The sequence below is a fragment of the Bicyclus anynana genome, chromosome 2 (genome assembly GCF_947172395.1).
Source record: "Bicyclus anynana chromosome 2, ilBicAnyn1.1, whole genome shotgun sequence".
Lineage (NCBI taxonomy): Eukaryota > Metazoa > Arthropoda > Insecta > Lepidoptera > Nymphalidae > Bicyclus > Bicyclus anynana.
In genome coordinates, this window is record NC_069084.1 from 1682441 (window position 1) to 1699804 (window position 17364).

Sequence of the window (17364 nt, forward strand, 5' to 3'; positions counted from 1 at the left end):
ATATTGTTGTGTGACAGAATTGACTTTTTAAGGATATAGTTTTCTTAAAAAGTCAATTCTGGCAAAAGGAACATAAAATCCGTAAATATAGTTAAAAACATTGTTAACTCGTTAAGGTTTATGAACAAGATGCGACTATAAACGTTACTTATCGATACATTTATTTATTGTTACGCCCCTTACTAAGCGGCAAGGATGAGTGACGATCGTTGGACAACAAGACTGACATCGTGGTCAGGCCCCCCGGGTTACAGACGAGTTGGCCGACCACTTGGTAGGTGGTCCGACGACATCGCAAAAATCGCTGGCAATACATGGGCTAAACTAGCCAAAGATCGGCAGAGATGGTCTGAACTGGAGGAGGCCTTCACCCTCTCCTAGAGGGGTTCTTGTACCTATTACTTTTATTAATCTGTCTATAATATTATATATTACTTGTAAGACAAGAAATAAAAGGCTTTTTTATTTTTTTATTTTTATTTTTATTTTTTTATTTTATTTTATTTACTAAGCGGCTCCAAGAGGCGCTATTTAAGATAGACATAGGGAAAGGAATTATGGCCTGATGAGACAGTTCATAACGAGCTTACTTCTTAGCTTAGGTACTAAGTGTTGTTTAATACAGCGGTTCCCGAATTCTTTTGACTTCGGAACCCTTTTTGTTTCACTATTTTTCGGCGGAAGCCTAGCTTAAGAATGAAGTAAACTAAAGACATAAATACACTTGTCTCGTGACGTGTGGTAGCACACCAGAAGCATATCGGTTTCCTATGGAATTTTGGAATGCAATATTTTAAAATAAGTTAATTGAAAGTGAATAATAAATTACGTTAATTAATTTATTGATATGTACAAACAAAGCGAATAGTACTTGTAGAGCTTACTGTGCCGTGGGAGAATAACATTCCGCAGGACCACAGTTTAAAAGTGAATAAATATTATGACCTAACAAATGAACTAACTAAAAATGGCTATGTAGATAGTCTGTACGCCGTAGAAGTAGGTGCGAGAGGACTACCAGCAAAATCTCTCTATAACTTGCTTAAAGACCTTGGCCTCTTTAGAAGTGCAGCTAGTTCTATATTAGAACGAGTATCCAAAACTGCTCTAATAGGATCTTACCAAATTTGGATAGGTAGGGAGAACAACACGAGCAGAGAAGGGGAGTGTTGATCGATCGTCAAGGAATTCCTTAACCCTACATCCAGTAGTCACAAGTTCTGGACTTTGCTTGGTGTTTTTCTCTCTACCACGCGATGGACCCGGCACCCGCATGGTGAATCCATGGAATGCTAAGATATTCGTCTTAATTTTAAAAAAATATCACAAGTGAAACGATTTACAATATGGAATGCTCGGGCCTTTTACGGAACCTCAGGGTTTCGCGGAACACCTTTTGGGAACCGCTGGTTTAATGGATTATATTATTAAGTTGACGGTTATTGTTGCAGGCCACTACAGAACAACTTCGTATGGCAAACATGATTGACTGTAAAAGCGAGGACGCTTCCGACGTGCGGCGTATGGTTAGTATGACATTATATATGTGCTATTGTCGATAGGGATAAAGATCTTTATTTCACAAAAGAATTACATTGAGGATTGAGTACTCTTTAACAATATGCCCAAGTAGTTTTAGAGTTGCCAATCAATATGTTGAAATATATGCCGCATGGTGCAGTGGGTATTCCTGTTTTCTGCATCCACGACCGTGGGTTCGATTTTTTTAAAGACTTTGCGCCACTTTCAGACTTCCTCTTGTAAACTCATTCCTAATTTTATCCATTCTTGTCACACCACACATCCATCTCAAGATAAGCATTTCGTTTCCATGTATTCTCCTACTTTCTCAGAACCTTAGCACTTGTATCATACTCAAATTCACCAACAAAATTGTCTGTCGTTTTTTGGGCAGGATGAAAAACTTACACATCGAAAATATTTAACACCAACAAATATTTCATATTGTGTGCTGACACTAAACACAACAATAATTTTTTCTCTATTGGTCTGAGGTCCCTTTTACCTCCTAACTTACTGATCCATACAGTATGATAGGGTTTACAACAGTTTTGTATATTGAAAAAAATTAACATTTTCTATGTACACGAGTACACGTAAGAAATGTTGATACGTTTTTAACATGCGCGATATATTTTTAAACACAACACATAATTATTTCATTGACTTGATTCCTAACAGATAGCAGCATGAGCAATGTTCTTGCTCAATCTTTATGTATGTTTTTATCTCTGTCGCCGTCAGAAAAGTCACTCGAACAATAAAGGTCATTTACCCGCGCTCTATTCATTTCATTGATTTTGTGTTTGATAAACATAGCTGTCTGCGAAAATGTAGTTTGTTTTTACTTTACCTAAGCAACGAAGGGAGGAGGTTTTTCTAATGTACTCGTAATTGCTTATGTATGCACACATGCAGACAACATATAATGCCTGAGATAGATAGATACATGCGAGAACCTGTGATAATATACATGGATTAAGATTTAAACCTCAATTTTCTTCAAAGTATAATATACTTAATCACAACTGTTTAAAGTTCACTTTACTTTGAAAGGAAATGGAAGTTTTATTCTTATGTGTATTAATAAATTCATGTTTAAAAATATGGCTGTCAACATTCAACCGTACCATAAGAATGGTAAGCAACAATGAAGTTTGAACTAAAGTAGTGGCATAGGGCGGTATGTTTCAGAATCGTCCAACAGAGCTGTTTTTAGTCGAGGCTGTACCACCATTGTAATTTCTACCTCTAGTTGTGTTGTTAAGAACTCCTAACAATACCTATAACTTAAATGACTGCAAAAATACGTAATTTTTACGGGATTGTAGTTACTTGCTAATGACCAGTGACTAGTAAGATTGTGTATACGCGAACCATCAGGAGCTATGAAAGCATTTGCCGTAGGACGTTCCGTTTTGTTTGGATGTTTTTATTAGAATCATTTCATTTTACCTTCCTGCTCATTTCTGCCGCCAAGCAGTATTGCTGTGTTCCGATCTGAAATCAGGATTCGTCACGATTTTAAGATTTTATTCAAAATTCAATATGAAATGGTGAATAGATAGTTAGATACAGATTTAAATAGAAAATAATATTTTTTTACTCTTTTGTATCTAACTATTATTATTTAAATAAAAAATAATATAAATGACATTTACAATATGTTAAACACACATATATACATATCTTAAAGGTTGTGTGTGTTTTTAGGTTTTAAGCACAAGTAAAGGACTTCCTTTCAAAAGAAGCCTTGTTAAATAAGATAACGTCTCTTCCAGGTCACTGAGCTGATGGAGATGACCCGCCGCACTGAGGAGGAGGTTTGTTCAGCGCTGCACGACACCAACAATGACATGGCCGCCGCTTGTAACCTGCTGTTCGAGGAGAGTCAGCGGATACAGGTACATGACATGCGACATGACATGACATGACACATCACATCTCATCACATCACATAAGCATTTGTTGTCACGAGCCGAGATAGTACGAGGTCAGCTAGAACCCGTGAGTTAGGTGGGGAGTAATGGGAGACTGTACTGGCGATATAGGATAGACGACTAGCTCATTCTTGTTTATTATTATGTCATGTTACCTTAATTATACGTCAACTTAACCCTGTTGAGTGTTGCAATTGGTTCGAGTGTTGGAACTATTCATTTAGAAAATCAGTTATAGTATAGTAAGCTATTAAAACTTTTTCATTCATCAATCCAAGATTGACCTGAGCTGGGAATGGAACCAAATTCTCAATCAATGTATTTGTTGTGTTGGCAGGGCGAATGGCAAACCACAGAGAAGAAGAAAAAGAAGCCGCCGGCCCCCACCGGCAACGGCGACGTTGAGCCGCCTCGGGACGCGCCGCGCTCGCGCTCGGGCCCGCGCACCCGTCAGTATACTTTTCTATTTTTATGGTTAACTAGCGGACCCCTTCAAGCTTCGCTTTGACTTATGTGCACTTCTTCCCTAGCCTACCTCTACCCCTAGATTTCCCTACTCCTACCCTACCCCTACACTTACCCGACAGACAATCATCATCTATCCATATATTGCAAGCATATAAACTTTGTATTTAGATTTTGCTACACACATAACGTACAAATTCACGCATAAATTAATTAACAAATTTTTCTTTACAATTTAGCTTTAGTCTATAAAACAGAATGATGACAACTATCTAAGCGTTTGTGAAACTAACTGTACCATTTATTAAATTTTGGGAGACAGACAGAAAAGAGACTGGTCCAACCATGCTTTGTGTCTGAGAGTTACCAGGGCATGTTTGGAAGTCAATTGACTGGTAACTCAGATCAGTATTGCACCCAAATCTTATACTATACTAGAAGATTTAGTTTTTATATCATCCAACTGTACAAATATTTACGGTATTTTTACGGAGCTCTTTAACCAACTAACACGATTACAACTAAGGAACATCGATACTTGAGATACAGTTTTTATAATCGCATTAGATTGTTGACTTTGACAGTAAATTAACGTCTAGCGAGGCAGGTCCTATACAATTGATCTGAGGCTGGTAATGATTCTCCTCATAAATGTTTTGTTCGCAGGTCGCGGCGAAGGCGAGGGCTCGATGCGCGGGCGCGGCTCGGGGCGCGGGCGGGGAGGCGCGCGCGGCGGGCGGGGCGCGGGGCGGGGCGCGCGGCGGGGCGGCGCCTCGCGCTCGCACGTGCAGCGCAACGACGCCGACTGGCCGCACGCGCCCGACACCGGTACGTACATACATACAATATACACACACTTACATACTGCGTCGTTAGTCTGGTGCAGAGTTTCCCAAACTGTCGTAACACACTGTCGACACAAAATGTCGTAGACCCCTTACCATGTTTTTCCGTGTTGGCTAGACACCCTACTTACCTGATATTGATTTCCTGTAAATTTCTAACTGTAGTGTAGTGTAGTTTAGAATCAAATTTTGTATCTGTTGTATTGTATTGTTGTTGTCAGTGTATGTGTTGAGATCCACTATCATGGACCACCATTTTAATTTCATAGACCCCCAATTTTTTTTTTCGCTGACGTAGACCCCTTGCAGGTTGTCATAGACCCCTAGGGGTCGATATAGACCACTTTGGGAATCACTGGCCCAGTGCATTGATTTTCAATGTCAATGGTCCACGAGACACTTGATAGGGTAGACCCTTGTCACCATTGACGAGTTAAAAACTTAGGGGCTAACAGTTGGGGATCCACGAAATTTTTTCCAGTTTCTTACTGAATGTGGTCGGTGGAGAATTTATTTGTTCCTTGTGCTGTAAGTAGATGGTAAAAAAGTTGGATGAAATTTTCGATTGGCCAACTTTGCCTTTTTACATCCTCACAGCACAATCAATTAATTAATTAAGCTATCAAATATCACTTATTTATATTTTATTGTTAATTTGGATGGAACTTAGCCAGAACGCAATTTCCATAGTTGACTAACGGCCATTTTCAATAATCTATCTATCCCCCATTTTGCTTACTAAAGTTAAGGAAATCTATCTTTCTGTTCTTATCTGCTTTTCAATAACCTACTGAGAGATACTCGTAGTTTGACTATGTAAAGATAGTTTGACTGTTACTGATAATCGAGGATAGCTATATATCCGTAATCTTGGGTAGGTTATTGAAAACGGCCATTAGTCACATAATTTGACGAATTTTAGAAATGTTAGGATTTTAATTTTTGTTTTTGTGTCGGAAGAAATTACAAACAAGATGCTCATTTCTATTATAACTGCGTTAAATGCAGTATATTATTTTTATTTAAATGCACAGCTGCATTTAAATAAAAATATATACGGTCGAATTGAGAAACCTCCTCCCTTTTTTTGAAGTCGGTTAAAAAAAACATGCTGCATTTCTATTATCTCTAGTCTCTAGTCTATTATTATTGTCGCACCAGGTGGCAACATCGACTCGTTCCCCGCCACAGAAGACTGGGACAATGAGGAATGGTCTGGCTCGCTCTCAGACACCAAGGTGACTATGGTACATTATATTTCTTATCAGATTATAAACACCATTAGTATACTCGTACTATTTCACACACTCACTTTGTTTCAATAATCACTATTTCAAAATCAGTTCAATTTTGTACTATTCACATTGACCTCTCGTAATAAAAGGACGCACAATCTAGAAAATTTCACTTAAAAACTGGCCAATTTTGCTTTGACTGTTTTAGAATTATTGGTAAAGAAAATTATACCTATAGCACTTTAAATATGTCCAATATTCAATAAAATCCCAAATTCAGACCAAATTAAGGATTGAGTTTAACGTTGAATTTACAAATGCGACTACTTGAATTGAATACCAAGAAGTTGTGTTTGGCACTCATTGGGTGGGGACGTTTTTTGGTCGCTGATTGTGCATCCACTTTTGAATAGGAGATCGATGACTATACATAAAGAAGTGTAGTGTTTGTTTTTATATTCTGCCTATTCTGTGTGCCAATGCAGAGCAAAAATTATATTTATTAATTAAAATTAAATTTAATTGTAATACATTTGTTTTAAATTTTCGGTAAAAAGTGACAATGCAGTCTAAAATGTTAAACCTAAAGGAAGTTAAAATGAAACTCATGGTTTGATTTTGAACCCTAAACTTGCCATTGTGATTGAATTACTCAAAATTTCGTATTCCATTGCTTGCTCTTTTCAATTGCATTATTTTGTCCTTTGCCTGTTAATATCATACTTATCTACATTCTACACATTTATTTTTGCTTATCCACATCACAAAATGTTAGAAAATTTTTCAAGAATAAATTTTTAGTTCAATGTTAATTTTCAATATTAAACACTGCATCACCATTATATGTTTAGTACATAGCCTCAATAGCTCAACAGTATCATCACCAAGAGGCCGTGGTTCGATTCCCGCCCGTTGGACTATTGTTTTGCCACCTCCTAACAGTCTTTTCCGACTCGTTGGAGGCGTATCCGAATATTGGTCATATAAAAAAAAAAAATTAAAAAAAAGTGACATGGGTTACTTTGCTCTACATTGGTGTGTATTTTTAGGTGTTCACGCCGAGTGCTAGCGGGCAGAACGCCACGGATACCGACCCGGCGCCCGTTCCATCTGTAAGTTGACGGTGAACTTGCAAGGATTGTTATGGCTTCAATGGGAACTGAAGACTAAGTAGGCTATCTAGGTAGCAGCGGCGATGGTTCCTAACAACCCGATTCCTAGCGGGTTACCTGTTAGATATCCACGAGTTTTACGGACGTAATCATTTAACATACTCAGCCAAAATACATTCAGACTAAAAAAACCACCGGCTACCTACAAGAAAATTTCAGTCTTCGCTACTGCTAGGTAGATAGATAGAACTAGTTATAGTGCTAGTTCTATTCTACGCTTGTTTCTGCCAGTGGTGTTGACTTTTGGGAATAGATGCTGGCTGAATTACAGACAGATGGATGATGTGCCAGAGAAGGTTTACAATCACTGAATGAATTGAGTAAACAAAACTTTGGTGCACTTGTAGTTTACCTAACCAACAACATAAAAATGTTTTATCAAGAAGGATAGACAGTTTCTATGCTGTGCTATAAATACGCTTAAACAACCCCACCCTTAATTTAAACCTACAACTACAACAACTTAAGGCCCAAAAAAGGGTTGACAAACCCTGTGCAGAGTTTGTCAATCTTTTTTGGGCCTTAGCAGAAACAATATCAGAAATATTCAACAACCGCGTCAGATTACTATATTTAAGGTGTGCTTTCCGTAAATCTGACGGTTGTAAATGGGAGGGTTAGAAAATTGCAAAATAAATCATTATATTTTCACATCCTCGAGCGCGGCTGGATTTTTTTTTATGGAGGACATAACAAAAAAAAAATAATCTGATGATTTACAATTGCTCAGTCTCTTGGGCACCTTTCACTTTAAGGTTATGTATTAATTATTTAATTATGTATGTATTAATTGGAACTTGACGCTCGAGTGAATTCCCATTTAATATTATGGGCTCCCCTAACAAAGCTGTGCATCAGCATCTGAACTCCAAACTACTTGAAGCGAGACCAGACCCTGTTGTGGGTCATTATGGTCATTGTCGTTGTTTGTTTGCAGGAAGACTGGGAGTGCAGCCCGGAGGCCAACGGGCCGCGCGACCAGATCCCCACCTACACCTACCACAACACACAGCAGCAACACATACCTGTGAGTGACTTACTCTAAAAAAATTTAAATTCTTTGCGAAACTTTGAAATAGAGCAATATTTTCGATTCAGACCATGTTGGTCGTTTGTCTTTCTCTTATCTTGCGATATGTTGTGGGACGCATCATAGAACTTCCAGCAGAGCTGCTACATCAAGAAGAAGAAAGACACATTCATAGTACTGAAATAATAAGTGTGAAAGTAATGAAAGAAAGAAAATAAACTTTATTGTACACCACAAATAACATATAATACAATATATACAAAAATATTCCAGCCAATTTAATGTAGAAGCTATTATTAAGATATAGGATAAGGGTGTACAGAAGTAAAGGAATGAACTCCACGTATAACATTAAAGAAAGAAAATAATTAATCATGTACAAAATACTAAAATATATCTATGATATAGTAATGAAGTATTTTAGAATTTAAACTATCGTGAGTGTTATTCATATTAATTGATTATGAAACACGGCTAAAACTCACGTAATATTAGGTCGGAGTATGTCCGACTAGTTTCAAACCCATATGGGGCCCTTAGTCATGAGCTGGTTCTTGCAACGCGGCACGATCCAAACTTCGAAGCGGCTGCGCGACCCGCTGCTGCTCGCATCGCGCGCTGGGAGAGGGGTTGAGTGGTGAGGAGTGAAGGTTCCGTTACACTCTCCGACGGTTCATTTATATCATCTTATCTGTAATTTACTTCATACTGTCGTATTACAATACAGTATTATGATCATTTACTTTCCTTTATTCAGCAAATGGGCAGCGCGAACAACGTGGTGTCGAGCGCGCCGCCGGTGGCGCCCAAGGCCGAGCCGCCCGAGACGTACGTGCCTCAACACCACCAAGTTCAGGTATGCCCTGGTGATATCAATTTGACATAACACTAGTATACCTGGCGGTTACAAGTGTAATAGTGGGATTATCAGCATACATATAAAAAAAATCCTTATCAGCACACATATGATAAAAAAAAGCATAATAATAATAATAAAATCCTTTATTCAACCAAAAAAAGAGAAATTACAATGTACTAGCTTACAAACTAATAAAAAAGATTAAAATTACTTAATCTTTTTTATTAATATTAAAAATTTACTATTATTACTTAATTAATATTAAAAATTCAGCTGAATGGGGCGCTGCCTCGCTACAGCTGAGATACTGTAGCGCTGATTTTCAGGCATGACCCCAGGGTGAGCTCACGGATGCGTTTGCGTGGCTTCGTCGTTAAAATGATAAATTAATTATTATAAAATCATATAGCACCAATTACTACATGCATATTTAACTAACATTATACTTAATATAAATGTATACTATAATTAATTGTATTTATTTGCAACCTAAATTGATGTACATACCTACACTTCCTGTTTACATCTCAATAAGTTTATTTAATCCATAGTAATATTATAAATGCGAAGTACCCCTGTTTGTGATACATTTTCACGGCTAGACCACTGAACCGATTTGAATGAAATTTGGTCGGTTGGTTTGGCGGACGCCCGCGACTTCGTCCGCGTGGAATTCGTTTTTCACAAATCCCGCGGGAGCCATGGATTTTTCCGGGATGAAAAGTAGCCCATGTGTTAATCCAGAGTGAAATCAATCTATTTCCATTCCAAATTTCAGCCAAATCACTTATGTAGCCGCAGCGTAAAAGAGGAACAAACTTACTTTCGCCTTTATAATATTAGTGTAAATTGTGATTAGTGTGAAGTGTGATAATGTATCAACCATTCATAATATAATGTATCAACCAAACATGTGTTTAAGTTAAATAGTATTTGACTTATTAAGCAGCCAAAATTGGTGCTCTAAATAGTTCGTGTAAAGATATAGTGGTGGTAGTGGGTGGTTCACTCGAATTTGGCGATACGCTATCGCGTGTCTGATCTATAATGTGTTTGTTTGGTGTTTGCAGCCAATGGGCATGTCCGGCAGCCTGAGCGCGGCGCAGACGCAGTACCTGTCGCAACTCACGCAGCAGACGCAGCGCCACGACGCCAGTGCGTACGACCCCATCCTTTGCAGCTAGGTAGGGGGTCGGTTACGTAGCCATAACTGACCCCCTACCTAGCTGCTGCTGCTGTAGTACTTGTTTATCAAGCTAGGATCGACTGAACGACCTCTTGAGCTCTTGACTGTTAAACTATTGAGGCTTGCTAAACCTTATAGCCCAGGATCCTTGGAACATTTTTGCAATTGATTATTATCAAGTTAATTTTACGTGAGTAACTTCATTTTGATGAGACACTTAACTTTTTTATTTACGAAACTCTTAATTCTGGTAGCTAACTGGCTTCTCAGGTAATAAAAAATTCTGAGCGACGGAACGAGATAATTTTGTTAAACTCCCAACTTGTAACAATAACAAGGTTATTAAAAGTTGTTACTGGCCTTTTTTTTATTGTTGATTTAATAGATATACAACTCAACAGCCATAATGTCCTACAAATTGTGTGGTTCATTATCTCGTTCCGACGCCCAGAATTTTTTATTACCTGGTAGCCCAGTCAGCTGAACAACCAGAATCAATATTTATTTTTCCACGGATCCTGGGCTATTATATAAATAGTATACACCGCGCTACGTTATTCGTCTTAAACCAAAATCCCACATAATGTACCCAATGTCTATTATCCATCAGTATTATTAAAAAAAAAACAAAGTACAATTCAAGGAGTTACAATTGTAATAAACTTTCAAAAATCGATTATTTTAACACATCCTGTATTTTCAAACATCTACCTACCTCCTCGCCGCAGTCACGTCGGCAGCCCGTCGGTCCCTTTGAGCTATGAGGTCATTCACTTTAACCTATTTCTTTAAATTAAATTTTATTTTATTTACGGGTGTTAACCCGTACTAGACCTGTGTCGATCGCGATTGATCGAATCTCTGATACCCGATCAGTACTTGTGCGTGAGCGAGTGACGCGGCCGTCAGCGCCTCAAATAATCTGCGAACGATTTTTGTTCACCACACCGAATTGGACTTGTAACAATTATCTGGATCGAATACTCGTCGGTCAGTCGTACAACATCACTCTACAGAATAGCAACCTAAAATCCGATCAGTTCGGAATTTTAACGGCCTTCGTTGCGCAGTGGTGTGCGAGGTGGATTTACAAGACGGAGGTCCTGGGTTCAAACCTCGGTTGGGCCGATTGGTGTTTTGGTCCAGGCCTGGCTGGTGGGAGACTTCGATCGTGGCTCGTTACCACCCTACCGACAAAGACGTACCGCCAAGCCGTGGATTCAAATACTCCCCCTAATAAGTTAGTCCGTTTCCATTTCAGATTGCATAATCACTTACTACACTACCGTCAGGTGAAATTGTAGTCGATGGCTAACTTGTAACGATTAAAAAATGGGTTCCGATTCATGTCCTACGGATGTTCAGTTTAAGACTCAAGTAACTACATACTTTAAGTCGAGTCGTAATGATACACAAAACACGAAAGACCCGTGACCCGAATGATCGAATTTTTAAGACCCAACCAATCACCTTGCGTTATAAGAAACGATCGAAAGATACATTTCTTACCTGTACCTATTTTTGGACATTGCCGACAATAGTTACGGGTTAGGCGGCGAGCGGCGTTATCAAAAAGGAAACCGCAAAAGACTAGGGCTTGCTATTTTTTAAAATATCGGATTCTCGATATATCGATAATTTCAAAATAAATTTTTCGGCTAAATGAAAACTTTTAACAATTAAGTATTTATTAAACTTCACTATTTTTTTATGTAACTAAATTGACAAGTAAATTAATACGATTAAACATGTTTAAAGTTTTGTCTGAGGGTAAAGTAGTGTATACTATCTGAATACATTACGTTTTACTTATTTCAGTGACATTTTCGATAAAATGCAATTAAATAAACTAAAATATGAAAAACGTAATAAAGTATAAATAAAGTAAAGTTGATTATGTTTGATAATGTTTTAGTTTAAATAATTTGCGAGGGATATAAAAAATTAAAACTTGTTAAAAATATCTAGTATCGATATCTACGTTTCAATATCGAACTATCGATATATCGTCCATAAAAATATTAGTAATGAATACTTATCGCTATTAAGTGATAATGTCGATATTTTGATATATCGATATTTTATTAACAGCCCTAGTAAAGACACTGCCGCCGACTAGGTGTATCAAAAATAGTAGGTATGTAGGTATTAAACAACAAAATTTCTGAAACTAGGTTAAAGTTCATTGACTTCTTCTTTCCAAACAGAAAGAAACAGGATGTTCTGAAGTTTTTTCATCAATTTTAATTTTTTTTTTCGATAGCGTGTGAATGTGCTTCAGCTTATTTTTAATATTACTATAGAGTTTCTCGTAATGGATACATACATGTCGCAGCGGATTATAGACGCGGCCGGTAGCACGGTGTATAATTATCTATGTGGTTAGTACTCTAAACATTCGACTTTTGCTGCGAATAATGAGAACCAGTAATAGTAGAAGTCAGTACAGTCGTATAGTAATCACATAATGTCCGCAGGTGTGTACACGAGTAACTACGGCGTGTACGGAGCGGCCGACATCAGTACACAGAGGAAGACGCAGCGGGTCAGGGTGCCCCCGCCTTCCAAAGTATGACTGCTTGTTATTATTTTTTTTTTTTTTTACTTTATTACTTACACGAACTCTAACGGCTATATTTATAAATATGAATTAAAATCTCAAATTTTCTAATCTCAAAAAGTAAAGTGGACCTTATTACAACTACTTAAAGTTTACTTTCCTTTAAAGAAAATTAAGGTTTGAGGTTAAGGTTATAATTATAAATATGGCTGATAAATGTTATTTAAACGGGTACATACCACGATAAAACGACGAGATTTTTAATGTCGATATTTCGACCCAGTTGCATGGATCGTGGTCACGACGGAACTGAAGTTGCGAGATGAGAAGTGAAGTCAGCTGTTAGGGGCAGAATCGATCTACCCTCTTTCTTGTTCTTTTTCTTTTTTCAACAACCTCGTTTTTGGCTGTTTAGGCAAACCACACTCACGATATCGCTTTTGTTATTATGCGTAACGCGGCGCCCTCTTGGTTTGCACAATTTCCACAGGTGCAACTGGGTCGAAAAATCGACATTAAAACATCTCGTCGTTTTATCGTGGTATGTACCCGTTTAAACAACATTCATAATGAACAACCACGAAAAAAGTTTAAAATCATGGCTGATAAACTTTAATATTACTATGTATAGATAAAGTGTCTCTTTCACTTGGTTATTTATTGTTAAACTATGTTTCTAGATACCATCGTCCGCAGTGGAGATGCCGGGCGGTACAGAGAACAGCGGCAGCATGTTCCTAGACGTGCAGTTCGGTGCGCTAGAGCCGGAGGCCCTGCACGAGACGCCGCCGCAGTCGGTGCACGCGACGCACCCGACGCATCCGACGCACCCGACGCACCCCGCGCACCCTGTGCACCAGGCGCACTCAGCGCAGCCCGTGCACTCTGCGCACCCAGTGGCGCAGGCAGTGCACCCGGCGACGCAGGCGACGCATCCAGTGGCGCAGGCGACGCATCCGGTGCACCACGCGCAACCGTCGGTGACGCAGTCGCCCACGCCGCAACCCGCCAAACCGGTACAAATTTTCTTTACTTAATTCTAAAGGTGGCCGCTCACTGTCAATTTTTAGTTGGCCGATAGTTGGACGGCTTTTTAATTGTGCGTGTTATAGTTGGACGATTCAGTTGGACAGATGTGCGGGCTGTCATACATCGCTATATCTGTTCTATACTCGGCCGCTTTAGTCGGCCAACTAAAAGTTGTAAGTGAGCGGGGGTGACTTCAATAACACCACAATTTGTTGGGTCGAGTGTTCTGTATATTAATTAAAAATTTTCGTGTCGTTTAAACTTACGTGTTTTTTCAAGTAATATAATTTGAAATTTACTTAAAAACACAAGTTTTAAAACAATATTTCTTTTTAATTTAAATAAATTATCTCTTGTATAATTGTGTTTTTCGAGATATTACGTACCATATGCATTGAATCAAAGAGGCGTGGGTTTAGTTAGAACTTTCAGTAAATTATTACGATTATTGTGCGGAAGTATGAACGTGAAACACGGTTAAAATGTAGAAAAGGACTACATATGGGCGACCATAGGAAAAATAAATCTCCCAAGTAAACAAAAAAATCATAATCATAATAAAAGTATTTTTAATTCAGCCACTATTAGTCGCTAGTTGTTTCTCTTATTTTGACTAGGCCAACTGGGCGTGTCTCTGTTTTAGTGTGCCAGATAAGAAAGAATATCAAATGGATGTTGATGGATGGATGAAAATTAAGTTGATTCAAACATATCCTAATTGCCTTTGTATTCCTCACTAAGGACATTTTGTAGTCAACATCAACATAAACAAGTATGACACTTAATGTTTAAACTATTCAGTTCAATTTTATGGTCTGCTTTTTCATTATAGCTAGGTTTAGGGACTTTATTATAGAGGATTTAGAAATTGAACTGCAAAAAGTTCAGTTAAACAAAGTAACTGATTAATTCTAAAGAAATGTATGTTTGTGTTTCAGCAGGTGCCGTCACAACCGGAGCCGCAATCTGTGCCCCAAAGCCATGAGACAACGACTGAACCGCCTAGTAATAGCTACCCCAATACAAACAGTATGGTAAATAATACATTATTACATCTATAGTATTAAAAATATAAAAATAAAAAGATTTACCACTATAACTTCAAGTATAACTTTAGTATACACTGTTTCACCACCTGATAATTGTCAAATAGCTTAATACATTTTGTTATTGTTTGACTTGACATAAATAAAGCAAGAAAGTGACTAAATTTAAGTTTAGACTATTCAACGCTTATCAGAAAGTGGTGAAACTGGCTATTATAGTGTTTTGTATGTGGGAAATAACTTCACAATGAATATGATAGAAAAAATTAATAAATCATTAAATTGGATATCAAATAGCATTGTCTTGTTGCTTTACAGTTTATTATATTTCACTATTACTTTCATTACTCTTTTTTTTTATCTCTTATTATATTTCACTATTACTTTCTTTGTCTGTGATCCATACAAATATCTTTTGATTTTCAGTTAAGTGAGAGCTTATCAGTAGTGGAGCCGACGCCAACTAGTCAACCAGCCACGTCAGAGTCCGTAGTCGTCAATAGCACGCGTAAGTATAATTATGGCTATCGGATTATGCTATAGACCTCGGCAAGTAAACTTAAACCAATATGACAGTTAACTATAAACAAAAGTGTTAGAAGCGTGCTCCGTAGTTGCCTGGTACATTAAAATGTCAAAATGTTTTGTTCATGATTGTAATGGCGTTTACGTCTTGCTATATACATATAGTCACTGCACAGGCCGTTTGTTATACTTTGTGGTTGCTTGACATTTAAAACGTTTGTTTTAATATGTAAAAAAATAACTAGAGAAAATACACACAAAGTCAGTTATTTTGATATCACAGACAGACACATCGATTGTATTTATATTGATTTTTACTGACTATTTTCCACAATTTCAGCGCTAGAGAAGATATCGGCGTCGATGAAGCAGCTCGGTGTGTCGGGCGTGTCGGGCGTGTCCGCCGTGTCGGCAGTGTCCGGGGTGGCGGGCACGAACGAGGTGACGCCGCAGCCACAGGCGCACCACCACTACGCACACCACAGGCCTAAGGTAACAACGGGCTGTTACACTAGACTTATTTCATTTATTAAGTTATTCGTGTAAAGTCGATATTAGTTTTTAGCCACTTATATTTAAAAAAATCACTTGACAACTGGTCCTATTGGGAACCAAAAGCCATTCAGTTGACTTGATTTGCCAAAACAATCACCGTACGCCAAGCTTCGCTCGAAGTCCGCTCGGAGTTTCGTTTCTGCAAACGCATGCACTTGTTCCTATCCATTGTTGAGACAGGACGTTCTGCGTCTTCGCAGAGCAGGTGGGGCATGCAATGCGTTGATCCATTGCGACGACGCAACGCCACGAACTAATAAGACTCTCCTTAAATCTGCAGTGTATGACGTGACGGGTAGCAGCGATAGTGATTGCACCATTATTTTGTGATAGAGGATACACCTCTCGCAGGTCCCAGGACTTGTGACCTTGGGTGTTGGTTTAAGGGATCTCTTTAAAATGTGTTGACACTCACCTCCCCTATATGTTCTCCATGCCCACACTAAACAATTTATGATCAATCACAGAGCACAAAATCACTAACTTGTTTGTTTGGCAGCGTAACGGTGTCCACACTGCCTAACAAACAACTGAGCTCAAGTTATCAAATACTCTTAGGTATTTATATCAACACTAATACCTCTGCTCCACAATAACTTACATAATGAATGTTTTTACCACCTGTAATGAGGAACTCGTAACATGTGCTGACACAAGTTTGTCCTGTCACTACTACATCCAAAGCCAGCCGTCCTCCCTCGCCGGAGCAACTATAACAATGTAGTGTTTGCGCAGACAGTGGGACAACAGAACGTGTACGCGACGCACCACGCCGTGTCGCACCATCCGCCCGTCTACAGCGCCAACGTGTATGCGCCACAGGTAATGTATTTATTGTGTTGTCCGTGAAATATTTTATTAACCGACTTCCAAAAAGGGGGAGGTTCTTACTATTAGATATGTCACTGGCGTGTCTAAACTGAGGCAATTTTGAGTTTACTTACATTTTATATTTATGTATATAGTTTTTACACTTCCTGAACACACAACTCGACATTGTAGACAATGTTTAAATAGTATTTTGTTGCTTTCGTTGTTTACTATGCGACTAGCGCGTGCTGGTGAATACACAATATATCTTTAGACAAGAGAAAGACAAAACATGTCGACTAATAGCGGTCGAATAAAATAGATTCAGAAATATCACTCTCTTTCTAACTAGCTAGAAAACCGCATTGTTCAATGTTTGATTTTATCTCGAATAGACAGACAAACGCGGCGGCGGACTTTGTTATATATTATTTTTATTTAATATTTATATATTTGACGCTCGTTGCTAGAGCGACTCGATGCAATCGTCGAGGTCGTGTATACCCGAGCTAGATTACCCCGTGGCTGTATGTACTGCGCTGCCCGAGCCTGGAGCTGGGCAGTGTTCTAAATGGTCACACAGCCA

The 17364-nt window shown here is 38.4% G+C and overlaps 1 protein-coding gene across 6 annotated transcripts in view; it reads left to right on the forward strand.

The window, feature by feature from the left end:
• Positions 1 to 17364, forward strand: part of LOC112053596 (protein lingerer) — a 37250-nt gene that overhangs the window by 5773 nt on the left and 14113 nt on the right. For 3 of the 6 annotated variants that reach the window (XM_052885412.1, XM_052885417.1, XM_052885428.1), the window contains 15 exons: positions 1452 to 1526; positions 3303 to 3425; positions 3799 to 3910; positions 4593 to 4754; positions 5933 to 6018; positions 7056 to 7118; positions 8116 to 8205; positions 8966 to 9064; positions 10138 to 10222; positions 12731 to 12822; positions 13494 to 13829; positions 14781 to 14876; positions 15315 to 15396; positions 15754 to 15905; positions 16704 to 16790. In XM_052885412.1, the coding sequence (XP_052741372.1) occupies positions 1452 to 1526; positions 3303 to 3425; positions 3799 to 3910; positions 4593 to 4754; positions 5933 to 6018; positions 7056 to 7118; positions 8116 to 8205; positions 8966 to 9064; positions 10138 to 10222; positions 12731 to 12822; positions 13494 to 13829; positions 14781 to 14876; positions 15315 to 15396; positions 15754 to 15905; positions 16704 to 16790 (1740 nt within the window). The remainder of the gene's footprint in view (positions 1 to 1451; positions 1527 to 3302; positions 3426 to 3798; positions 3911 to 4592; positions 4755 to 5932; positions 6019 to 7055; positions 7119 to 8115; positions 8206 to 8965; positions 9065 to 10137; positions 10223 to 12730; positions 12823 to 13493; positions 13830 to 14780; positions 14877 to 15314; positions 15397 to 15753; positions 15906 to 16703; positions 16791 to 17364) is intronic. The other 3 variants (XM_052885422.1, XM_052885425.1, XM_052885429.1) reach the window with 3 other exon arrangements.